This window comes from Catharus ustulatus, chromosome 30 (assembly GCF_009819885.2).
Source record: "Catharus ustulatus isolate bCatUst1 chromosome 30, bCatUst1.pri.v2, whole genome shotgun sequence".
NCBI classification, from domain to species: domain Eukaryota; kingdom Metazoa; phylum Chordata; class Aves; order Passeriformes; family Turdidae; genus Catharus; species Catharus ustulatus.
The window spans coordinates 1,261,269-1,285,138 of NC_046250.1; the positions used below are offsets into that span (position 1 = coordinate 1,261,269).

Genomic DNA, 23,870 nt, shown 5'->3' on the forward strand with positions numbered 1-23,870 from the left:
GGCCGGAGAGTGCTCCCTGCAGCGCCCCCTGCTGGCCGGGAGTGCTCCCTGCAGCGCCCCCTGCTGGCCGTGCCCAGAACTGCACCAAAGATGAACAAACAGCCCTGAGCGGGTTGGAAATTTCTGTTCTGATCTTGCTGTTTGTGCTGTTCTTTTTATACATTTTCTAATAATTTGACTGTTATTCCTTTTCTTACATTTTTTCCTGTAAGCCTCATAATTTTCACAGTTATCTCAATGTGGAGGGACTGGTCCTCTTTCCATTCCAGCAAGGTTCCGAAGGTTCCTGCTTTCCTTGGCAGACGTTTCTCTTTTAACCCAAGGCAGTTTCCAACTCCTGGATTCCAGCATGGATGGGGCAGACACTCCAAGAGCAGACAGGGTCACACACTTGGCCACCTCTTGCTCTGCCTTTTAAGCCCTTGGGCCACCAAGGGTCCTCTCCCAGTGTTGGACTCCTGGTCCCTCGGCCACTCAGGAGCTGGGTTTGGCAGAGCGTCACCCTGTCCCCAGTGTGCCATGGCTGACAGACTGACTGACACACGGGCCCTGTGTCACCAAAAGCAAGGCCTGACCCAGCCCTGCCACACACAGCTGTTCCAAAATGTCTCCAGACATCCAACTTTTCCTGTCCCTCACACCCCACCCTGTGCCATGGCCTGATCCCCACTGCCCTGGAAAAGGGGGAGGCTGCGGAACCCCCCAGGGCCTTTGTGACATCATGGTGTGGGGAACACGGCACAGGAGGGGTTTGAGACAGGGGAGAAGGGAATCCAGAGCACTGGTTTGTAGTGGCAGCCCCAAATTGGAGAATCCCATTCCTAAAGCCCGACAGAGCTGAACAAAGAAACACCATCTGTGCCAGTTGAACCAAAAAGCTGCATTTTGGTGCCAATAGGAGGGAAACGAGTCCTGTGTTCCCCTGGCACTGGGAGGAGAGATGAGGAGCCGTGGGTGTACTGGGAGTGCTGGGAGGGGCATTGCAGAGGCACTGGGAGTACAGGGGGACTGGGAGAGAGAATGGGAAGCAGCTGGATCTACTGGGAGCAATGGAGAGGCACTGGGAGGGGAAATAGGGAGCCCTTGGGGGTACTGGGAGCACTAGTGGGGAGGGAATGGGGAAGTGTCTGAGGGTCTGGGAGCACTTGGATGTGGAATGGGGAGCCACTGGTGGAGTGGAAGGAGGGTGGGGAAGCCCTTGAGGGGTTCAGGGGTCATGGGGAGCTCTGGGTGCTCTGTGCAGCCTCACACGTGACCCCCAATTGTGCCACCTACCCGTGAATGTTGGGCACCCATGGGAGCAGTGGGGGGACTACAAGTGTGGTGCCCATGGGTGGGGTCCCCAGTGTCCCCAGTGCCCCCAGTGCCCCGAGTGTCACAGCACATTCATGTAGATGTCCCCGCATTCCCGCGGTCGCCCATGGGTCGCTGCCAGCTCCGCGTAGGTCACCTGGGGATCCTGGAGTGTGGTGGCACGGGGGGACGCTGCGAGAGACACTGGCTGTGACATCTGGGCAGGGGGACACTCATGGGTGACGTGTCCCTCTGCGTGTGTCCCAGCCCAGACTCACCCCTCGGCTGCTTGGTGCTCACGACGTGGGTGTACAGCACCTCCCCCTCCTCTGGGGGGGCCGGGGGCTCCGGGGGGGCCCTGAGGGAATAAAGGGGATGTGTGGGAGGCAATGGGAGGGCTTGGGGGTTGGGGTCAAAGGGGAGAGTGTGGTTTGAGCCCCCCACTCACCTTTCCTGCTGCTTCCTGGCAGCTGCAAAGGAAAGAGGGGAGGGGTAACTGTGGGGTCCGCAGGGCCCTGAGCCCTCTCAGGAATCCTCAAACCCCACTGCACCCTCCATTTCCCCCAGGACCCCTGAGCATCCCTGGTGTCCCCCAGAACCCCTGAACCACCCCAGTGCTCTGGAGCCCCCATGACCCCCAGAAGTTCAAGCCTGGAAGTGAGAGAAAACTCCAAATTCCAATGAGACAATTGAAAGAATCCCCAAAATCCCTTCACAGGCCTCCAACATCACCCCAAAATCTTCAGGACCCTGAGCCAAGGTCCTGAGCGCTCAGCACTGCCCAAGTCAGGGGCTGTGGGTGCTGCCCCATCACCCCCACATTTTGGTGGCCCCCCAGCTCCCTCAGTGTCCCCCATTGTCCCCATTGTCACCCACCCATGCTGTTCCACCGGTGCCAGCCCACAGCTCCAGCCACGAGCAGGAGCAGGAAGAGGAGGGACCCGCCAAGGGCTGCGGCCACTGCAGGGGACAGAAGGGACACATCAGGGTCACCTGTCACTGCAGGGCTGCTGCCATCCCAATGACCCCGATGTGACCCCACCTGTGTTCCAGCGGTGTCCAGTGGTTCCCTGTGGTGTCACCTCCAGCAGTGGTGTCACCTGGAGTGCCGGGGGACCGGGGGTGATGGTGGCATTGGCCACGGGCACTGCGGGGACACAGACAGGGCTGAGGCCGGGGGGGAGGGGCTGGCACCCGCTGTGGGGGGAGGGGGGCACGGGAGGGATGGGTTTGATGGGGAAATGTCGGGGATGGGGTCACCCCATGGAGGGGTGAGGGGACACAGAGAGCGATGAGGGGACACAGGGGGGACACGAGAAAGATTTCTGGGGGACACGGATGTCCCCAGGGGGGTCCCGTGGGGCTGGGGGTGCTGAGGCAGCTGAGATTGAGGGGGGACCCCTCGGGGAGCTCGGGGGGACCCTCCAGCACCGGCACCGTGAAGAGCTCTGGGAAGGAGATGGGGGAGGGGGATTTGTGATCCCGAGTGCCTGGGGAGGGGCTGTGGGGGTGTCGGGGTGGCGGCTGTGGGGTGCTCACCCTGCACTGTCACTGTCACCGGCTCGACTGCTCCCACCCGAACTCCAGTATGTCACCATGCCCCTGCAGTGGTAGCGGCCGCTGTGGTTCAGCTGCAGAGGGGACAGGGACAGCTCGGTCCCATCCTGAAGCGTCCCCAGTTTCTTCCCGTTGTGGTAGAAGGACACCCAGGTGACCGGACTGTCTGCCACAGCCCCGGCAGCGCAGTGTCACCGTGTCCCCCTCCAGCAGCGCCCGCGCCGGCACCTGCAGCACCAGCCAGTCTGGGGGACAGGGGGGACCTGTCACACCCGATGTCACCGGGACCCCCCATGGGGTCACACCAGGGGTCCCCAATTCCAGCACGGGGGTCCCCCCGCTCTGGGATGCTCTGGGATGTCCCCAGAGCAGGGGACAGGCTCTGGTCACACCAGGGGGTGACCCATGGAGCTGAGCCCACCCTGAGCCCTCGGGGTCCCCGCGGGTGCCAGGCTGGGGACACCCAAACCCCGCTCACCATCTGAGACTGTCACGGGGGGGCTGAGCCCGGTCCCGGGTCTCTGACACTGGTAGGTGCCACTCTCGGTGACAGTGAAGCTGTCGGGTCCCTCCTGCCACCAGCGCCGCCCGTCCTTGTACCAGGTGGTGGCACCGGCGGTCCCCGAGCCCTGGCAGGTCAGTGTCACCCGGTCCCACAGCACCGCCGGCGTCCAGGGGGGCTCCACCAGGAGCTGGGGGGTCTGGGCACCTGCGGGTGACAGGGGACACCAGCCTGCCAGGGCCACCACGGGGCTGGGGACAGCGGGGCGGGGACATGGCATCCCCCGAGGACTCACCAGCGAGGCCGAGGGTCTGGGCTGGAAGGGAGAAGGGACAGGGCTGGCTGCGGGTTGCACCGTGGAGACAGCGAGACCCGGGTCACGGTGTTGGTCTGTTCCTGAGCTGGCACAGGTGACCCTCACCAGCCCCAGGGTCACATCCCCGTGGTCAGGTCCCCTTGTCCCCTTGTTCCTGTCCTCCATCCCTGTCTCCCCGTCTCTGTCCCCACAGCTGGCCCAGCCCCAAGGGACAGGAAGCGAGCTCAGCTCTCGTCCCCACCTGTTGGTGGCCCTTGGTGGGGGCAGGGTGAGGACAGGATGGGGGCAGGGTGGGGACCTTGTGGGACATGGGGGTGATGGAGGGACATGGTGAGGACAGGATGTTGCCGAATTTGGAGGCTGAGGTGTTGCAGGGAGCCAAAGATGGGTGTCAGGGCATGTGGGTCCCGGGGCTGGGGGTGCAGGGGGAAAAATGGGGACCCTCGGGAATTGGGGCACTGGGGGAAGGAGCAGCCATGGGATGGGATCAAGGCCATGGTGGTGCAGGGCAATGGCAGTGCTGGGGTGGGGGTCCCAGGGAGGAGAGACCAAGGGAATGGGGGTGCCAGGGTTGGGTTCCCAAGGGAATGGGGGTGCCAGGGTTGGGTTCCCAGGGGAATGGGGGTGCCAGGGATGGGCAGTGACTGGGTGCGCACAGAGGTCACAGCTCCTTCACGGGGTCCCTCAGATTTTGGGCTGACTCAGAGCCCAGCACAGCCCCCACAGGGTGCTCATGGCCAGGAGGGCACCCCAGGCTTGTCCTGGGAGGTTCTGGCTCTCTACCCCACACACCTCGGGACTTTTTCCTGTCCCCCATTTCCTGGCTCAGCCATCCAGGGAACACCTGAGCAAGTTAGGGGTGGGGGATCCCAGGAATGTGGAAAGAGGATGGGGATCTCTGGCCGTGCACCCCAAGATTTTCCCTTTCTCTTTCCTGCAGTAGAAGGAAGAGCCCGTTTATGCTGAGGCCAGGACGTGGATTCTGTCCTGGGGGGCACTTCCAGAGGGGCCCTGCCCTGAGGCAAAAGGGCTCCTCTGGGCTGGTGACACCTGCGTCTTGTCCCAGAGTCTTGTCCCAGGGGGGTTCCTCGTTCTGTGGGTGCCACGTCCTTGGGGATTCCTGTCCCAGAGGTGGCACATCCTGGGCACCTCTGTCCTCGGGGCCCTGACCATTCCCGCTGTGGGGCCCTGGCACCTCTGGGGTGCCCAAACTGAAGGGGACGCCTGTGACGACCTTGCCCTGATGATGGGAAATCCCAGGCTGCATTTGGTTCCACAGCAATCTGTGGAAATGCCCGTGTGTCCCTCAGGCTCTGATTCCCTGGGAAATGCACTGCACCCTGCCCTCAATTCCCCTGCCTGGGCACTCCCTGCTCCTGCTGGGACACCCCTGTGCCCCAGAGCCACGGCTGCAGCCCCTGCTCCACATTTCCACACTTTTCCCTCTCTTCTGCTGCCCACATCCAGAACCCAAACATTCTTTCTGGGAGGTTCCAGAGGGCTGCAGGTTTTGTTCAAGGAGGAGGGTCCCGCTCAGGCTGTTGGGCAGATCCTGGTGGGATTTGCAGGATTTTTGGGGCTCTCTCAGTGCCTTGGGGACAGGCACCAAATGATCAATTGCTGCATTTCCGGACTGGTTCCCTCACAGCTGCCCCTTCAAGGGGGGGTTTGCAGCCAGCCCTGCTCTGAAAACCATCAAAGGCCCTGCAGAGCCACTGCTTGGGCTCAGCCTGGCTTTTGTGCTTCTTGCAGGGCTGAGCAAACCACAGGCAGGCCTTTTTCCCCCACAGAATTCTCACCTTTGCAGCAGCTCGAAAGCTGCGAGAATCAAAGCCAAGGGGGCGGGGGGAGCCTCAGGTCCTGGCTGCCACCTGGGGCTGGCCAGAGCAGGGCTGGCCAATGCCCATCCCTGGGCACTGGGGCTGGGCCATGGCTGGGCCCACCCTTGGATGGCCACTGGCTTCAAGGAGGAGCAGTTTGGGAGCTCCTTCCTGCCTGGGGCTCCATTCCCAAGCTGCTCTTGCCGGCTCAGATCCTGCAGGGGATGAGCCAGAATGGAGAAGTCTGGAACCCCCCGGAGCCACCATCCCCCAGGACAGGACCCCCTTGGGCAGGATGTGTCCCCCTGGGACAGGAACCCCCAGGACTGGACCCCTGGATGTGCCCCCAGGACAGAACCCACCCCCGTGTGACTCTCAGCACAAACGGCCTCTTCCTTCTGCTGCAGGAGAGAGAAAGGGAAAGTGTTGGGGGGCACAGCCGGACACCCCCATCCCCCACAGCCTCCCCACCCCTCCCTGCAGACCCCCCATCCCTGCTTCCCCCACCCTGGGGTTCACCCAGACCTGTTCTCTGCTCAGGTGCCCCCCAGGATCATTACGGCATGAACAGGGGAGTTGTGAACTTGAGGAATTAAAGGAAACGGAAATGAAAAGAGGAACAAGTCCCTGGGATGCAGCAGGCCACAGATCTAGAACCCCCCAGAATCCGCCTGTGGTGAACCCCAAACCAGCTGCACTTTTGGAGGCTGTGCTGGGTCAGCCCAAAATCTGAGGCACCCAGGGAAGGAGCTGTGACCCACGGGCCTGCCCAGCCACTGCCCATCCCTGGCACCCCCATTCCCCTGGGACTCCAATCAAGGGCCCCCCATTCCTTCTGTCCCCCCTCTCTGGGACCCCCATCCCAAGACTGCCATTCCCCAGGATCTCCATGGCCCAGGACTCCCATTCCCAAGGAACCCAATCCCCCAGATTCCATCTCTGAGGACCCCCCTCCTCCAGAACCTTGATTCTCCCAGGACCCTCCATTCCCTGGCACCCTCATCCCAAGGACCCCCATCCATGACCCCAAATCTCTGCAGCCCCCATTCCCCTGGGAACCTCCATCCCTGGATCCTCCCATCCCTGGGGACCCCCATTCCCATTGCAGCCCCATCCCTGGTGACTCCCCCTCTTAAGGAACCCCCACTCCCCTGGACTCCATCCCTGGCTCCCGCACAACCTTTGAGTGCCCCACTCCTGGGAGCTCCATGTCACACCTTGTGCCACCCATCCTTGTCCCCATCCTGTCCCCACCCTGCCCACAGCCTGGGTACAGCTTGTGGCCACCCTGCCCCCATCAAGGGCCACCTACACATGAGGACAGTGATGTGACCACGCTTCCTGTCCCTTGATCCAAAGAGCCGCCAGCCAGGGGACAGGTGGCCCCAGCAGCGAGTGACAGCCAGTGCCCATGGCCGGGGACAGCGGGATGGCCGGGAAGGTGGCGCTGCTCCTGTGGGGTGAGTGCCCCGGGCACGGGCCTGACGCCCCGGGGATGGGCCCCGGTGAGGCAGAGAGTGGTGGGGAGGGGGCACAGGGGGGCTGCGGGGTCCCCTGAGGTCCCCAAGGGCAGCAGAGCCAGGGCATGGGCATGGACCCCAGTGTGACCAGAGTCGTGGGGTGGCCCTGGTGAATGGAGATGTGGGGACAAGGATGTGGCAAAAGGAACCTCGGGGCTGGGGCAGCTGTGGGGACAGGGAGAGGGCGACAGGGAGCCAGGGACAGGGACAAGGGCCACGTGCCATGCAGATGGGACATGGGGACAGGTGCCATAGGAATGGCATCATGGGCACAGGGCCATGGAGATGTGGCCTTGGGGACAGATGCTGTAGGGCTGGGGGAGGTGACCTGTGCACACATGGGGTGTCCACAGTGTCCCCATGTCCTGCCTCAGCCCAGGGTGACCGAGGTGTCCCTGTCCTCAAAACCTCTGGGCTGTAGCAGTGTTCCCAGTGGGGACAGTTTGGGGACAGACACCACACCGTGTCCCCCAGGTGCTGCTGTCCCCACGGTGCCACCCCCAGCCAGCCCTGTCCCTTCTCCCTTCCAGCTCAGACCCTCAGCCTCGCTGGTGAGTCCTCGGGGGATGCCATGTTCCTTTCCCGCTGTCCCCAGCCCCGTGGTGGCCCTGGCAGGCTGGTGTCCCCTGTCACCCGCAGGTGCCCAGACCCCCCAGCTCCTGGTGGAGCCCCCCTGGACGCCGGCGGTGCTGTGGGACCGGGTGACACTGACCTGCCAGGGCTCGGGGACCGCCGGTGACACCACCTGGTACAGGAACAAGCGGCGCGTGGGGCAGGAGAGACGCGACAGCCTCACTGTCACCGAGAGTGGCAACTACACGTGTCGGAGACCCGGCAGTGGGCTCAGGTCCTCCCTGATGGTGTCAATGGTGAGCGGGGTTTGGGTGTCCCCAGCCTGGCACCCGCGGAGACCCCGAGGGCTCAGGGTGGGCTCAGCTCCATGGGTCACCCCCTGGTGTGACCAGAGCCTGTCCCCTGCTCTGGGGACATCCCGGAGCATCCCAGAGCGGGGGGACCCCCGTGCTGGAATTGGGGACCTCCTGGTGTGACCCCATGGGGGGGTCCCCGGTGACATCGGGTGTGACAGGTCCCCCCTGTCCCCCAGACTGGCTGGTGCTGCAGGTGCCGGCGCGGGCACTGCTGGAGAGGGACACGGTGACACTGCGCTGCCGGGGCTGGCAGAACAAGCCGGTCACCTCGGTGTCCTTCTACCGCGATGGGAAGAAACTGGGGACGCTTCAGGATGGGACCGAGCTGTCCCTGTCCCCTCTGCAGCTGAACCATAGCGGTCGCTACCACTGCAGGGGCTGGCTGGTTTTCTGGGAGAGGTGGGAGCAGTCGGCGCCAGTGGCAGTGACAGTGCAGGGTGAGCACCCCACAGCCGCCACCCTGACACCCCCACAGCCCCTCCCCAGGCACTCGGACTCACAAATCCCCCTCCCCCATCTCCTTCCCACAGCTCTTCAGGGTGCCGGTGCTGGAGGGTCCCCCCGAGCTCCCCGAGTGGTCCCCCTCCTCAATCTCAGCTGCCTCAGCACCCCCAGCCCCACGGGACCCCCCCTGGGTACATTCGTGTCCCCCAGAAATCTTTCTCGTGTCCCCTCTCCTCTGCCCTGTGTCCCCTCATCGCTCTCTGTGTCCCCTCACCCCTCCATGGGGTGATCCCATCCCCGACATTTCCCCATCAAACCCATCCCTCCCGTGCCCCCCTCCCCCCACAGCGGTCCCAGCCCCTCCCCCCGGCCTCAGCCCTGTCTGTGTCCCCGCAGTGCCCGTGGCCAATGCCACCATCACCCCCGGTCCCCCGGCACTCCCGGTGACACCACTGCTGGAGGTGACACCACAGGGAACCACTGGACACCTCTGGCTCACAGGTGGGGTCACACAGGGTTCCCATGTGGGTCTGAGACCCCCGGATCACAGATGACCCAGGGTCACCCCGCTCTGTCCCTGGCAGTGACACCAATGGAACAGGGCACAGGAGGGGAGCTCATGAGGTCTCTGGGATTGCAGAACCTCTGGGGTGACCCCGGTGTGTCCCCCTCTATTTCCTGCAGTGCTTGCAGGCGTCTTTGGGTCCCTGCTGTTCCTGGTCCTGCTCGCTGTGGCCTTTTATTGTGGGCACCGCACGGGTGGGTGACAATGGGGACAATGGGGGTCCTGGAGAGAGGTGGGGGTGGCACCCACAGCCCTGACTCGGGAGGGGCTGAGCCCCCAGTGACCTTGGCTCAGGGCCCTGGGGTGTCTGGGAGGTGCTGAAGGGTCGTGCAGGGATGTTGGGGGTTCTCTCAGGGCTTTTTGGGGAATTCAGGGGGTGCCCCTCCCTGCCAGGCTTGGGGTTCTGGGGGCTCAGGGTGTTGGGGAAGTGGGGTGGTTCAGGGTTTCTGGGGGCATCAGGGACACTGGGGGGACCTGGAGGGAATTGAGGCTCTGGTGGTGGTTCAGGATTGCCGAGGGTGGATGGGGAATCAAAGTCACCCCTCCCGTTTTCCTTTGCAGCTGCCAGGAAGCTCCAGGGAAGGTGAGTGCAGGCTCTGACCCTGATTTGGGTTTTCCCCAAACCCCCAGCACCTCCCATCCCCTCCCTCACACCCCCTTATTCCCACAGGGCCCCCCCGCTGGAGGATCCTCAGGCCACCTACATGGAGCTGCGGGGGCCACACGGGCAACCTTGGGAACCCAGTGACATCTATGGCAATCTACAGCAAAAGTTGTGACACTCTGGGAAGGGGGAGGCACTGGAGGGAGGGGAAGCCCCCAGAGTGGGGGCAGAGATGGGGCAGCACCCAGGGCTGGGGGAAACTGAGCCCACAGTGACCTCGGCTGGGGGTCCTGGGGGGTGTGGGGGGAATTTGGAGGGTCTTGGTTGGGCTCAGGGGAATCCCTGGGTGTGCTTTGAGGAACATTGGGGTGGCACTGGGAGCTCCTGGAGGGTTTGGGGAGTGCTTGGAGGAGTGTGCAGAAATGTTGGGGGATCTTTTGGGATCCTGGGGGAGTTGGGGGGTGCCCCTCCCTGCCGGGCTTTGAGTTTTGTTGCTCAGAGGGTTGGGGACATCGGGACCGTTGGGGACACTGCAGAGGTGCAGAAGTTCTGGGGGGTTCAGGGGTGCTTGGGGTGCCCGGGGTAAATCAGGGGTGCAGTGGGAATTGGGGGTGCATTGGGGATTTGGGGGTGCATTGGGGATTTGGGGGTGCCGTGGGTGCTTGGAGCTGCCCAGGAGGGTTCAGGGGTCCCGGGGTCCCCACGGTCACCCCCTCCCCTTTTCCTTGCAGCCTCCAGGAAGCCCCAGGACAGGTGAGTGGGGGGCTCTGGCTGGGACTCCCCGTTCCCCCTCTCCAGACACCACCCAGACCCCCCCTCATCCCCACAGGACCCCCCGCAGGAGGGGGCTGGGCTGGACCCCCACGTCGTGGGCACCGAGCGGGCAGGGGGTGAGTACAGGGGGGGACAGGGACACGTCACCCACGGGTGTCACCCCCACCCAGGTCCCCAACCCCGGAGTCTCTCACAGGGACCCCCCCATCACCTCCCCCAGGTGAGCACGAGGAGCTGCCGGGACCCCACGGGCGACAGCGGGACCCCAATGACAGCTACGAGAACATTCTGTGACACTGGGGACACTGGGGGACACTGGGGACACTGGGGACACTTGGAGACCCCACCAGAGGGCCCCCCCCTGTGTGTCCCCCGCCAGGTTCCCGCACTGGGCTGCTGCCTTGGTCTCTTGTGGCCGGGCGCTGCCGGTGCTGGTGCCGGGAGCGATTGGTGCAAAGCGTGAGTTTGCCAAAGGAGCGATTTGCCCTGGTCCCTCCCGGCCGAGGACGCCATGGCCCCTGAGGGGTTGGAGCTGGCACCGGGGCGCCCCCTGCTGGCCGGGAGTGCTCCCTGCAGCGCCCCCTGCTGGCCGGGAGTGCTCCCTGCAGCGCCCCCTGCTGGCCGGGAGTGCTCCCTGCAGCGCCCCCTGCTGGCCGTGCCCAGAACTGCACCAAAGATGAACAAACAGCCCTGAGCAGGTTGGAAATTTCTGTTCTGACTCTTGCTGTTTGTGCTGTTCTTTTTTAAAAATTTTCTAATAATTTGACTCTTATTCCTTTTCTTACATTTTTTCCTGTAAGCCCCATAATTTTCACAGTTCTCTCAATGTGGAGGGACTGGTCCTCTTTCCATTCCAGGAAGGTTCCGGAAGGTTCCTGCTTTCCTTGGCAGACGTTTCTCTTTTAATCCAAGACAGTTTCCAGCTCCTGGGTTCCAGCGTGAATGGGGCAGACACTCCAAGAGCAGACAGGGTCACACACTTGGCCACCTCTTGCTCTGCCTTTTAAGCCCTTGGCCACCAAGGGCCCTCTCCCATTGTTGGACTCCTGGTCCCTCGGCCACTCAGGAGCTGGGTTTGGCAGAGCGTCACCCTGTCCCCAGTGTGCCATGGCTGACAGACTGACTGACACACGGGGCCCTGTGTCACCAAAAGCAAGGCCTGACCCAGCCCTGCCACACACAGCTGTTCCAAAATGTCTCCAGACATCCAACTTTTCCTGTCCCTCACACCCCACCCTGTGCCATGGCCTGATCCCCACTGCCCTGGAAAAGGGGGAGGCTGCGGAACCCCCCCAGGGCCTTTGTGACATCATGGTGTGGGGAACACGGCACAGGAGGGGTTTGAGACAGGGGAGAAGGGAATCCAGAGCACTGGTTTGTAGTGGCAGCCCCAAATTGGAGAATCCCATTCCTAAAGCCCGACAGAGCTGAACAAAGAAACACCATCTGTGCCACTTGAACCAAAAAGCTGCATTTTGGTGCCAATAAGAGGGAAACTGAGTCCTGTGTTCCCCTGGCACTGGGAGGAGAGATGAGGAGCCTGTGGGTGTACTGGGAGTGCTGGGAGGGGCATTGCAGAGGCACTGGGAGTACAGGGGGACTGGGAGAGAGAATGGGAAGCACTGGATCTACTGGGAGCAATGGAGAGGCACTGGGAGGGGAAATAGGGAGCCCTTGGGGGTACTGGGAGCACTGTGGGGAGGGAATGGGGAAGTGTCTGAGGGTTCTGGGAGCACTTGGATGTGGAATGGGGAGCCACTGGTGGCAGTGGAAGGGAGGTGGGGAAAGCCCTTGGGGGTTCAGGGGTCATGGGGAGCTCTGGGTGCCTGTGCAGCCTCACCCGTGACCCCCAATTGTGCCACCTACCCGTGAATGTTGGGCACCCATGGGAGCAGTGGGGGGGACACAAGTGTGGCTGCCCATGGGTGGGGTCCCCCAGTGTCCCCAGTGCCCCCAGTGCCCCCAGTGCCCCGAGTGTCACAGCACATTCATGTAGATGTCCCCGCATTCCCGCGGTCGCCCATGGGTTCGCTGGCCAGCTCCGCGTAGGTCACCTGGGGATCCTGGAGTGTGGTGGCACGGGGGGACGCTGCGAGAGACACTGGCTGTGACATCTGGGCAGGGGGACACTCATGGGTGACGTGTCCCTCTGCGTGTGTCCCAGCCCAGACTCACCCCTCGGCTGCTTGGTGCTCACGACGTGGGTGTACAGCACCTCCCCCTCCTCTGGGGGGGCCGGGGGCTCCGGGGGGGCCCTGAGGGAATAAAGGGGATGTGTGGGAGGCAATGGGAGGGCTTGGGGGTTGGGGTCAAAGGGGAGAGTGTGGTTTGAGCCCCCCACTCACCTTTCCTGCTGCTTCCTGGCAGCTGCAAAGGAAAGAGGGGAGGGGTAACTGTGGGGTCCGCAGGGCCCTGAGCCCTCTCAGGAATCCTCAAACCCCACTGCACCCTCCATTTCCCCCAGGACCCCTGAGCATCCCTGGTGTCCCCCAGAACCCCTGAACCACCCCAATGCTCTGGACCCCCTGAGCCCCCAGAAGCTCAAGCCTGGAAGTGAGGGAGAACCTCCAAATTCCAATGAGACAATTGAAAGAATCCCCAAAATCCCTTCACAGGCCTCCAACACCACCCCAAATCCTTCAGGACCCTGAGCCAAGGTCCTGAGTGCTCAGCACTGCCCAAGTCAGGGGCTGTGGGTGCTGCCCCATCACCCCCACATTTCGGTGGCCCCCCAGCTCCTCAGTGTCCCCATTGTCCCCATTGTCACCCACCCATGCTGTTCCACCGGTGCCAGCCCACAGCTCCAGCCACGAGCAGGAGCAGGAAGAGGAGGGACCCGCCAAGGGCTGCGGCCACTGCAGGGGACAGAAGGGACACATCAGGGTCACCTGTCACTGCAGGGCTCCTGCAATCCCAATGACCCCGTGTGACCCCACCTGTGTTCCAGAGGTGTCCAGTGGTTCCCTGTGGTGTCACCTCCAGCAGTGGTGTCACCTGGAGTGCCGGGGGACCGGGGGTGATGGTGGCATTGGCCACGGGCACTGCGGGGACACAGACAGGGCTGAGGCCGGGGGGAGGGGCTGGCACCCGCTGTGGGGGGAGGGGGGCACGGGAGGGATGGGTTTGATGGGGAAATGTCGGGGATGGGGTCACCCCATGGAGGGGTGAGGGGACACAGAGAGCGATGAGGGGACACAGGGGGACACGAGAAAGATTTCTGGGGGACACGGATGTCCCCAGGGGGTCCCGTGGGGCTGGGGGTGCTGAGGCAGCTGAGATTGAGGGGGGACCCCTCGGGGAGCTCGGGGGGACCCTCCAGCACCGGCACCGGGAAGAGCTCTGGGAAGGAGATGGGGGAGGGGGATTTGTGATCCCGAGTGCCTGGGGAGGGGCTGTGGGGGTGTCGGGGTGGCGGCTGTGGGGTGCTCACCCTGCACTGTCACTGTCACCGGCTCCGACTGCTCCCACCGCTCCAAGTAGTACACCAGGCCCCTGCAGTGGTAGCGGCCGCTGTGGTTCCGCTGCAGAGGGGACAGGGACAGCTCGGTCCCATCCTGAAGCGTCCCCAATTCCTTCCCGTCGCGGTAGAAGGACACCGAGGTGACGGAACTGTCCCGCCAGACCCGGCAGCGCAGTGTCACCGTGTCCCCCTCCAGCAGCGCCCGCGCCGGCACCTGCAGCACCAGCCAGGTCTGGGGGACAGGGGGGACCTGTCACACCCGATGTCACCGGGACCCCCCATGGGGTCACACCAGGGGTCCCCAATTCCAGCACGGGGGTCCCCCCGCTCTGGGATGCTCTGGGATGTCCCCAGAGCAGGGGACAGGCTCTGGTCACACCAGGGGGTGACCCATGGAGCTGAGCCCACCCTGAGCCCTCGGGGTCCCCGCGGGTGCCAGGCTGGGGACACCCAAACCCCCGCTCACCATTTGAGACTGTCACGGGGGGGCTGAGCCCGGTCCCGGGTCTCTGACACTGGTAGGTGCCACTCTCGGTGACAGTGAAGCTGTCGGGTCCCTCCTGCCACCAGCGCCGCCCGTCCTTGTACCAGGTGGTGTCACCGGCGGTCCCCGAGCCCTGGCAGGTCAGTGTCACCCGGTCCCACAGCACCGCCGGCGTCCAGGGGGGCTCCACCAGGAGCTGGGGGGTCTGGGCACCTGCGGGTGACAGGGGACACCAGCCTGCCAGGGCCACCACGGGGCTGGGGACAGCGGGGCGGGGACATGGCATCCCCCGAGGACTCACCAGCGAGGCCGAGGGTCTGGGCTGGAAGGGAGAAGGGACAGGGCTGGCTGGGGGTGGCACCATGGGGACAGCAGCACCTGGGGGACCCGTTGTGGTGTCTGTCCCCAAAGCTGTCCCCAAAGGAACACTGGTGTAGCCCAGAGATTTTGAGGACAGGGACACCTCGGTCACCCTGGGCTGAGGCAGGACATGGGGACACTGTGGACACCCCATGTGTGCACAGGTCACCTCCCCCAGCCCTACAGCACCTGTCCCCACAGCCACATCCCCATGGCCCTGTGCCCGTGATCCCATTCCCATGGCACCTGTCCCCATGTCCCATCTGCATGGCACGTGGCCCTTGTCCCTGTCCCTGCATCCCTGTCTCCCTGTCCCTGTCCCCACAGCTGCCCCAGCCCCAAGGTTCCTTTTGTCACATCCTTGTCCCCACATCTCCATCCACCAGGGCCACCCCACGACTCTGGTCACACTGGGGTCCATGCCCATGCCCTGGCTCTGCTGGCCCTTGGGGACCTCAGGGGACCCCGCAGCCCCCCTGTGCCCCCTCCCCACCGCTCTCTGCCTCACCGGGGCCCATCCCCGGGGCGTCAGGCCCGTGCCCGGGGCACTCACCCCACAGGAGCAGCGCCACCTTCCCGGCCATCCCGCTGTCCCCGGCCATGGGCACTGGCTGTCACTCGCTGCTGGGGCCACCTGTCCCCTGGCTGGCGGCTCTTCGGATCAAGGGACAGGAAGCGAGCTCAGCTCTCGTCCCCACGTGTTGGTGGCCCTTGGTGGGGGCAGGGTGAGGACAGGATGGGCTGTGGGCAGGGTGGGGACCTTGTGGGACATGGGGGTGATGGTGGGACATGGTGAGGACAGGATGTTGCCGAATTTGGAGGCTGAGGTGTTGCAGGGAGCCAAGGATGGGTGTCAGGGCATGTGGGTCCCAGGGCTGGGGGTGCAGGGGGAAAAATGGGGACCCTCGGGAATGGGGGCTGTGGGGGAAGGAGCAGCCATGGGATGGGATCAAGGCCATGGTGGTGCTGGGCAATGGCAGTGCTGGGGTGGGGGTGCCAGGGAGGAGAGACCAAGGGAATGGGGGTGCCAGGGTTGGGTTCCCAGGGGAATGGGGGTGCCAGGGATGGGCAGTGACTGGGTGGGCACAGGGGTCACAGCTCCTTCACGGGGTCCCTCAGATTTTGGGCTGACTCAGAGCCCAGCACAGCCCCCACAGGGTGCTCATGGCCAGGAGGGCACCCCAGGCTTGTCCTGGGAGGTTCTGGCTCTCTGCCCCACACACCCCTGGGCTTTTTCCTGTCCCCCCATTTCCTGGCTCAGCCATCCCAGGGAACACCTGAGCAGGTGACAGGTGGGGGATCCCAGGAATGTGGAAAGAGGATGGGGATCTCTGCCTGTGCCCCCCAAGATTTTCCCTTTCTCTTTCCTGCAGCAGAAGGAAGAGGCCGTTTATGCTGAGGCCAGGACGTGGATTCTGTCCTGGGGGGCACATCCAGAGGGGTCCTGCCCTGAGGGAAAAGGGCTCCTCTGGGCTGGTGACACCTGGGTCTTGTCCCAGGGTCTTGTCCCAGGGGGTTCCTCGTTCTGGGGGTGCCACATCCTTGGGGATTCCTGTCCCAGAGGTGGCACATCCTGGGCACCTCTGTCCTGGGGTCCCTGAGCATTCCCGCTGTCCCCAGTGGGGCCCTGGCACCTCTGGGCTGCCCAAACTGAAGGGGACGCCTGTGACGACCTTGCCCTGATGATGGGAAATCCCAGGCTGCATTTGGTTCCACAGCAATCTGTGGAAATGCCCGTGTGTCCCTCAGGCTCTGATTCCCTGGGAAATGCACTGCACCCTGCCCTCAATTCCCCTGCCTGGGCACTCCCTGCTCCTGCTGGGACACCCCTGTGCCCCAGAGCCACGGCTGCAGCCCCTGCTCCACATTTCCACACTTTTCCCTCTCTTCTGCTGCCCACATCCAGAACCCAAACATTCTTTCTGGGAGGTTCCAGAGGGCTGCAGGTTTTGTTCAAGGAGGAGGGTCCCGCTCAGGCTGTTGGGCAGATCCTGGTGGGATTTGCAGGATTTTTGGGGCTCTCTCAGTGCCTTGGGGACAGGCACCAAATGATCAATTGCTGCATTTCCGGACTGGTTCCCTCACAGCTGCCCCTTCAAGGGGGGGTTTGCAGCCAGCCCAGCTCTGAAAACCATCAAAGGCCCTGCAGAGCCACTGCTTGGGCTCAGCCTGGCTTTTGTGCTTCTTGCAGGGCTGAGCAAACCACAGGCAGGCCTTTTTCCCCCACAGAATTCTCACCTTTGCAGCAGCTCGAAAGCTGCGAGAATCAAAGCCAAGGGGGCGGGGGGAGCCTCAGGTCCTGGCTGCCACCTGGGGCTGGCCAGAGCAGGGCTGGCCAATGCCCATCCCTGGGCACTGGGGCTGGGCCATGGCTGGGCCCACCCTTGGATGGCCACTGGCTTCAAGGAGGAGCAGTTTGGGAGCTCCTTCCTGCCTGGGGCTCCATTCCCAAGCTGCTCTTGCCGGCTCAGATCCTGCAGGGGATGAGCCAGAATGGAGAAGTCTGGAACAGGATTTCTCCCCTAACCCAATAAACCCAAAGTGTCCCAAGCCCTCAGGACTGAAACCCCTTTGGGGGATTGTGGGGAGCAGGAGAGGGAGGGGGAAGCCCCCCAAGAGCTTCACAAGTGTTTCATGGGCAGGGTCTCATCCATCTCCTGGTGTCCAGCACTGAGGCCCTGCAGGGGTTTTGGGTGTGGGGGTGGCTTTGGGTGTTTTTGGGGTGTCTGTGCCCTCCCTGACTGACACCAGCCAACATCGATTCCTCTCCAGTCAGCCCCGCTGGGTTTTTTCACCCACAGAATGATGTTGGTGTGCCTTGGAATGGGGCCAAGAGGTCACAGAGGTCACAGTGCCCCACTGAGGACAGAGGGGGTTGGCAGGGCTGCCCCCTGCCAGGGACAGGGGTCTCCAGGATGTGCCCTCCCTGCAGACCCCCTGACCCCATTTTTGTCCCTCCCTGGGGTTCCCCTAACCCAGGATTTCCATTCCCAAGGACCCCCAACCCGGCAGTTCCAGCCCCTGGGACCATCCTTCCCTTGGGGACCATGATTCCCTGAGGACCCCCATTCCCCAGGCACCCCTCAGCTCTGGGATCCATCCCATGGTCACAAATCCCTGGAGGCCACATTGATATGGGACCCTCATCCACATGAACCCACCCAACCCTCGGGACCCCCATTCCCATGGGACCCCATCCCTGGCACCCCAGTGCCCTGGACACCCATCCTTGGCTGTCAGCACAGCCTCAGCCTCCAAATTCGGCAACATCCTGTCCTCACCATGTCCCACCATCACCCCCATGTCCCACAAGGTCCCCACCCTGCCCACAGCCCATCCTGTCCTCACCCTGCCCCCACCATGTGCCACCAACACAATGAGATAAGATCTGAGCTCGCTTCCTGTCCCTTGATCCGAAGAGCCGCCAGCCAGGGGACAGGTGGCCCCAGCAGCGAGTGACAGCCAGTGCCCATGGCCGGGGACAGCGGGATGGCCGGGAAGGTGGCGCTGCTCCTGTGGGGTGAGTGCCCCGGGCACGGGCCTGACGCCCCGGGGATGGGCCCCGGTGAGGCAGAGAGCGGTGGGGAGGGGGCACAGGGGGGCTGCGGGGTCCCCTGAGGTCCCCAAGGCCAGCAGAGCCAGGGCATGGGCATGGACCCCAGTGTGACCAGAGTCGTGGGGTGGCCCTGGGGACAGGAACAGGGGGACAGGGATGTGGGGATGGGAACAGGGGGATGGAGATGTGGGGACAAGGATGTGGCAAAAGGAACCTTGGGGCTGGGGCAGCTGTGGGGACAGGGACAGGGAGACAGGGATGCAGGGACAGGGACAAGGGCCACGTGCCATGCAGATGGGACATGGGGACAGGTGCCATGGGAATGGGATCACGGGCACAGGGCCATGGGGATGTGGCCTTGGGGACAGGTGCTGTAGGGCTGGGGGAGGTGACCTGTGCACACATGGGGTGTCCACAGTGTCCCCATGTCCTGCCTCAGCCCAGGGTGACCGAGGTGTCCCTGTCCTCAAAACCTCCGGGCTGTAGCAGTGTTCCCGTGGGGACAGTTTGGGGACAGACACCACACCGGGTCCCCAGGTGCTGCTGTCCCCACGGTGCCACCCCCAGCCAGCCCTGTCCCTTCTCCCTTCCAGCCCAGACCCTCGGCCTCGCTGGTGAGTCCTCGGGGGATGCCATGTCCCCGCCCCGCTGTCCCCAGCCCCGTGGTGGCCCTGGCAGGCTGGTGTCCCCTGTCACCCGCAGGTGCCCAGACCCCCCAGCTCCTGGTGGAGCCCCCCTGGACGCCGGCGGTGCTGTGGGACCGGGTGACACTGACCTGCCAGGGCTCGGGGACCGCCGGTGACACCACCTGGTACAAGGACGGGCGGCGCTGGGGGCAGGAGGGACCCGACAAGCTTCTATGTCACCAGGAGTGGCACCTACCAGTGTGAGAGACCCGGGACCGGGCTCAGCCCCCCCGTGACAGTCTCAGATGGTGAGCGGGGTTTGGGTGTCCCCAGCCTGGCACCCGCGGGGACCCCGAGGGCTCAGGGTGGGCTCAGCTCCATGGGTCACCCCCTGGTGTGACCAGAGCCTGTCCCCTGCTCTGGGGACATCCCAGAGCATCCCAGAGCGGGGGGACCCCCGTGCTGGAATTGGGGACCCCTGGTGTGACCCCATGGGGGGGTCCCGGTGACATCGGGTGTGACAGGTCCCCCCTGTCCCCCAGCCTGGCTGGTGCTGCAGGTGCCGGCGCGGGCGCTGCTGGAGGGGGACACGGTGACACTGCGCTGCCGGGGCTGGCAGAACAAGCCGGTCACCTCGGTGTCCTTCTACCGCGACGGGAAGGAATTGGGGACGCTTCAGGATGGGACCGAGCTGTCCCTGTCCCCTCTGCAGCTGAACCACAGCGGCCGCTACCACTGCAGGGGCCTGGGTGACATACTGGAGTACCGGTGGGTGCAGTCGGCGCTGGTGACAGTGACAGTGCAGGGTGAGCACCCCACAGCCGCCACCCCGACACCCCCACAGCCCCTCCCCAGGCACTCGGGCTCACAAATCCCCCTCCCCCATCTCCTTCCCAGAGCTCTTCCCGGTGCCGGTGCTGGAGGGTCCCCCCGAGCTCCCCGAGGGGTCCCCCCTCAATCTCAGCTGCCTCAGCACCCCCAGCCCCACGGGACCCCCCTGGGGACATCCGTGTCCCCCAGAAATCTTTCTCGTGTCCCCCCTGTGTCCCCTCACCCCTCCATGGGGTGACCCCATCCCCGACATTTCCCCATCAAACCCATCCCTCCCGTGCCCCCCTCCCCCCACAGCGGGTGCCAGCCCCTCCCCCCGGCCTCAGCCCTGTCTGTGTCCCCGCAGTGCCCGTGGCCAATGCCACCATCACCCCCGGTCCCCCGGCACTCCCGGTGACACCACTGCTGGAGGTGACACCACAGGGAACCACTGGACACCTCTGGAACACAGGTGGGGTCACTCGGGGTCACCGGGGTGTTCAGGACCCCCGGGGTTCAGGGTGACCCCGCTGTGTCCCCTCTGTCCCTGCAGTGGCTGTGAATGTCGGCAGGACCCTCCTGTACCTGCTCCTGCTCCTGGCTGTCATCGGGGGCTGTCGCTGGTGGCACCGCCGGGGTGGGTGACAATGGGGGGACATGGGGGTCCCAGGGATTGGGGTGAAGGCCCCCAGAGTGGGGGGGCCATAGGGTGGCACCGACAGCTCCTGACTTGGGTGAAGCTGAGACCCCAGAGACCCCAACTGGGGGTCCTGGGGGATTTGGGGAGGTCCTGGAGGGTGGTGCAGGGATGTTGGGGGTTCTGTCAGGGGTTTTGGGGCAGTTTGGGGGCTCAGGGGCACTCAGGGGTCCCGAGGGTGTTCAAGGGCCCTGAGGCCCCCACAGTCACCCCTCCCCCCTTTCCTTTGCAGCCCTCAGGAAGGAGCAGGAAAGGTGAGTGGGGGGCTCCAGGTCTGACCCCCCATTTTACCCTCCCCGCAGGAAGCCCCGCACCCCACAGACCCCCCCTTATCCCCGCAGGCCTCCCCAGGAGCCCTCGGCCCCCCCGCAGGAGGGGGCTGGGCTGGACCCCCACGTCGTGGGCACCGAGCGGGCAGGGGGTGAGTACAGGGGGGGACAGGGACACGTCACCCACGGGTGTCACCCCCACCCAGGTCCCCAACCCCGGAGTCTCTCACAGGGACCCCCCCATCACCTCCCCCAGATGAGCACGAGGAGCTGCCGGGACCCCACGGGCGACAGCGGGGCCCCAATGACAGCTACGAGAACATTCTGTGACACTGGGGACACTGGGGAGACTGGGGGCACTGGGGACATTTGGAGACCCCACCCGTGTGCCCCCCGTGTGTGTCCCCCCCCCAGTTCCTGCACTGGCTGCTGCCTTGGTCTCTTGTGCCCGGGCGCTGCCGGTGCTGGTGCCGGGAGCGATTGGTGCAAAGCGTGAGTTTGCCAAAGGAGCGATTTGCCCTGGTCCCTCCCGGCCGAGGCCGCCATGGGCCCTGAGGGGTTGGAGCTGGCACCGGGGCGCCCCCTGTGGCCGGAAGTGCTCCCTGCAGCGCCCCCTGCTGGCCGGGAGTGCTCCATGCAGCGCCCCCTGCTGGCCGGGAGTGCTCCATGCAGCGCCCCCTGCTGGCCGGAAGTGCTCCCTGCAGCGCCCCCTGCTGGATATGCCCAGAACTGCACCAAAGATGAACAAACAACCCTGAGCGGGTTGGAAATTTCTGTTCTGCTCTTGCTGATTGTTCGGTTCTTTTTAATAAATTTTCTAATAATTTGACTGTTATTCCTTTTCTAACGTTGTTTCCTGCAAGCCCCATAATTTTCACAGTTCTCTCAATGTGGAGGGACAGGTCCTCTTTCCATTCCAGGAAGGTTCCGGAAGGTTCCTGCTCTCCTCGGCAGACGTTTCTCTTTTAGCCCAAGGCAGTTTCCAGCTCCTGGGTTCCAGCGTGAATGGGGCAGACACTCCAAGAGCAGACAGGGTCACACACTTGGCCACCTCTTGCTCTGCCTTTTAGGCCCTTGGGCCACCAAGGACCCTCTCCCCAGGTTGGACTCCTGGTCCTTCGGCCACTCAGGAGCTGGGTTTGGCAGAGTGTCACCCTGTCCCCAGTGTGCCATGGCTGACACACTGACTGACACACTCAGCCTCGTGTCACCAAAAGCAAGACCTGACCCAGCCCTGCCACACACAGCTGTTCCAAAATGTCTCCAGACATCCAACTTTTCCTGTCCCTCACACCCCACCCTGTGCCATGGCCTGATCCCCACTGCCCTGGAAAAGGGGGAGGCTGCGGAACCCCCCAGGGCCTTTGTGACATCATGGTGTGGGGAACACGGCCCAGGAGGGGTTTGAGACAGGGGAGAAGGGAATCCAGAGCACTGGTTTGTAGTGGCAGCCCCAAATTGGAGAATCCCATTCCTAAAGCCCGACAGAGCTGAACAAAGAAACACCATCTGTGCCAGTTGAACCAAAAAGCTGCATTTTGGTGCCAATAAGAGGGAAACGAGTCCTGTGTTCCCCAGGCACTGGGAGGAGAGATGAGGAGCTGTGGGTGTACTGGGAGTGCTGGGAGGGGCATTGCAGAGGCACTGGGAGTACAGGGGGACTGGGAGAGAGAATGGGAAGCACCTGGATCTACTGGGAGCAATGGAGAGGCACTGGGAGGGGAAATAGGGAGCCCTTGGGGGTACTGGGAGCACAGTGGGGAGGGAATGGGGAAGAGTCTGAGGGTTCTGGGAGCACTTGGATGTGGAATGGGGAGCCACTGGTGGGAGTGGGAGGGGCATGGGGAAGCCCTTGGGGGTTGAGGGGTCATGGGGAGCTCTGGGTGCTCTTTGCAGCCTCACCCGTGACCCCCAATTGTGCCACCTACCCGTGAATGTTGGGCACCCACGGGAGCAGTGGGGGGACACAAGTGTGGCTGCCCATGGGTGGGGTCCCCCAGTGTCCCCAGTGTCCCCCAGTGCCCCAGTGCCCCGAGTGTCACAGCACATTCATGTAGATGTCCCCACATTCCCGCGGTCGCCCATGGGTTGCTGCCAGCTCCGCGTAGGTCACCTGGGGATCCTGGAGTGTGGTGGCACGGGGGGACGCTGCGAGAGACACTGGCTGTGACATCTGGGCAGGGGGACACTCATGGGTGACGTGTCCCTCTGCGTGTGTCCCAGCCCGGACTCACCCCTCGGCTGCTTGGTGCTCACGACGTGGGTGTACAGCACCTCCCCCTCCTCTGGGGGGGCCGGGGGCTCCGGGGGGGCCCTGAGGGAATAAAGGGGATGTGTGGGAGGCAATGGGAGGGCTTGGGGGTTGGGGTCAAAGGGGAGAGTGTGGTTTGAGCCCCCCACTCACCTTTCCTGCTGCTTCCTGGCAGCTGCAAAGGAAAGAGGGGAGGGGTAACTGTGGGGTCCGCAGGGCCCTGAGCCCTCTCAGGAATCCTCAAACCCCACTGCACCCTCCATTTCCCCCAGGACCCCTGAGCATCCCTGGTGTCCCCCAGAACCCCTGAACCACCCCAGTGCTCTGGACCCCCGAAGCCCCCAGAAGCTCAAGCCTGGAAGTGAGGGAGAACCTCCAAATTCCAATGAGACAATTGAAAGAATCCCCAAAATCCCTTCACAGGCCTCCAACACCACCCCAAATCCTTCAGGACCCTGAGCCAAGGTCCTGAGTGCTCAGCACTGCCCAAGTCAGGGGCTGTGGGTGCTGCCCCATCACCCCCACATTTCGGTGGCCCCCCAGCTCCTCAGTGTCCCCATTGTCCCCATTGTCACCCACCCATGGTTGTTCCACCGGTGCCAGCCCACAGCTCCAGCCACGAGCAGGAGCAGGAAGAGGAGGGACCCGCCAAGGGCTGCGGCCACTGCAGGGGACAGAAGGGACACATCAGGGTCACCTGTCACTGCAGGGCTCCTGCAATCCCAATGACCCCGTGTGACCCCACCTGTGTTCCAGAGGTGTCCAGTGGTTCCCTGTGGTGTCACCTCCAGCAGTGGTGTCACCTGGAGTGCCGGGGGACCGGGGGTGATGGTGGCATTGGCCACGGGCACTGCGGGGACACAGACAGGGCTGAGGCCGGGGGGAGGGGCTGGCACCCGCTGTGGGGGGAGGGGGGCACGGGAGGGATGGGTTTGATGGGGAAATGTCGGGGATGGGGTCACCCCATGGAGGGGTGAGGGGACACAGAGAGCGATGAGGGGACACAGAGGGGACACGAGAAGATTTCTGGGGG

The 23,870-nt window shown here is 63.9% G+C and overlaps 3 protein-coding genes and 1 long non-coding RNA gene across 10 annotated transcripts in view; 2 read left to right on the forward strand and 2 right to left on the reverse strand.

Moving 5' to 3' along the window:
* The window catches only part of LOC117008720, a 23,274-nt gene extending 7,715 nt beyond the window's left edge, over nt 1-15,559 (reverse strand). Inside the window, exons 1-11 of one of the 7 annotated variants that reach the window (XM_033082758.1) lie at nt 15,182-15,559; nt 14,570-14,590; nt 14,251-14,481; nt 13,261-13,365; nt 13,096-13,179; nt 12,670-12,691; nt 12,500-12,579; nt 12,379-12,413; nt 2,336-2,440; nt 1,742-1,763; nt 1,586-1,651 (exon numbers count right to left, since the gene is read on the reverse strand). In XM_033082758.1, coding sequence (XP_032938649.1) covers nt 2,390-2,440; nt 12,379-12,413; nt 12,500-12,579; nt 12,670-12,691; nt 13,096-13,179; nt 13,261-13,365; nt 14,251-14,481; nt 14,570-14,590; nt 15,182-15,230 — 678 coding nt within the window. In that variant the 5' untranslated portion in view covers nt 15,231-15,559 and the 3' untranslated portion in view covers nt 1,586-1,651; nt 1,742-1,763; nt 2,336-2,389. Of the gene's footprint in view, nt 1-221; nt 1,486-1,571; nt 1,652-1,741; nt 1,764-2,169; nt 2,254-2,335; nt 2,441-3,328; nt 3,691-12,190; nt 12,343-12,378; nt 12,414-12,499; nt 12,580-12,669; nt 12,692-13,095; nt 13,180-13,260; nt 13,366-14,250; nt 14,482-14,569; nt 14,591-15,181 lie in introns of those variants that run through there. The other 6 variants (XM_033082755.1, XM_033082756.2, XM_033082761.1 and 3 more) reach the window with 6 other exon arrangements.
* On the forward strand, nt 6,745-11,034 carry LOC117008717 (Fc receptor-like protein 2). The gene is made up of 9 exons (XM_033082745.2): nt 6,745-6,948; nt 8,114-8,374; nt 8,778-8,882; nt 9,066-9,140; nt 9,508-9,529; nt 9,617-9,718; nt 10,282-10,303; nt 10,380-10,440; nt 10,521-11,034. Exons 1-9 carry the CDS (start codon nt 6,900-6,902, stop codon nt 10,616-10,618), a joined length of 795 nt encoding a protein of 264 aa, XP_032938636.1. The 5' UTR covers nt 6,745-6,899; the 3' UTR covers nt 10,619-11,034.
* Nucleotides 15,560-18,019: 2,460 nt separating the features above from the next.
* Nucleotides 18,020-20,916, forward strand: LOC117008604 (high affinity immunoglobulin gamma Fc receptor I-like). The gene is made up of 6 exons (XM_033082579.1): nt 18,020-18,148; nt 19,353-19,616; nt 19,988-20,092; nt 20,550-20,571; nt 20,659-20,792; nt 20,843-20,916. The coding sequence occupies exons 1-6, from the start codon at nt 18,100-18,102 to the stop codon at nt 20,914-20,916; spliced, it is 648 nt and encodes a 215-aa protein (XP_032938470.1). The 5' UTR covers nt 18,020-18,099.
* A 1,673-nt stretch (nt 20,917-22,589) lies between these two features.
* LOC117008730 lies at nt 22,590-23,378 on the reverse strand. The gene is made up of 3 exons (XR_004420349.2): nt 22,991-23,378; nt 22,821-22,900; nt 22,590-22,734 (listed from the first exon to the last, which is right to left on the reverse strand). It is a non-coding gene; the product is annotated as an uncharacterized LOC117008730 (long non-coding RNA).
* Between the last annotated feature and the right edge of the window lie 492 nt (nt 23,379-23,870).

What these genes read in the sequence shown, in the direction of transcription:
- LOC117008717 (XM_033082745.2), top strand. Translation starts at nt 6,900, where the DNA reads ATGGCCGGGGACAGCGGGATGGCCGGGAAGGTGGCGCTGCTCCTGTGG. An exon ending in TATGGCAATCTACAGCAAAA is followed by an intron (nt 9,719 to 10,281) that starts GTTGTGACACTC and finishes TTTTCCTTGCAG; the next exon opens with CCTCCAGGAAGCCCCAGGAC. An exon ending in TCCAGGAAGCCCCAGGACAG is followed by an intron (nt 10,304 to 10,379) that starts GTGAGTGGGGGG and finishes TCATCCCCACAG; the next exon opens with GACCCCCCGCAGGAGGGGGC.
- LOC117008604 (XM_033082579.1), top strand. Translation starts at nt 18,100, where the DNA reads ATGGCCGGGGACAGCGGGATGGCCGGGAAGGTGGCGCTGCTCCTGTGG. An exon ending in TGGACACCTCTGGAACACAG is followed by an intron (nt 20,093 to 20,549) that starts GTGGGGTCACTC and finishes TTTCCTTTGCAG; the next exon opens with CCCTCAGGAAGGAGCAGGAA. An exon ending in CTCAGGAAGGAGCAGGAAAG is followed by an intron (nt 20,572 to 20,658) that starts GTGAGTGGGGGG and finishes TTATCCCCGCAG; the next exon opens with GCCTCCCCAGGAGCCCTCGG.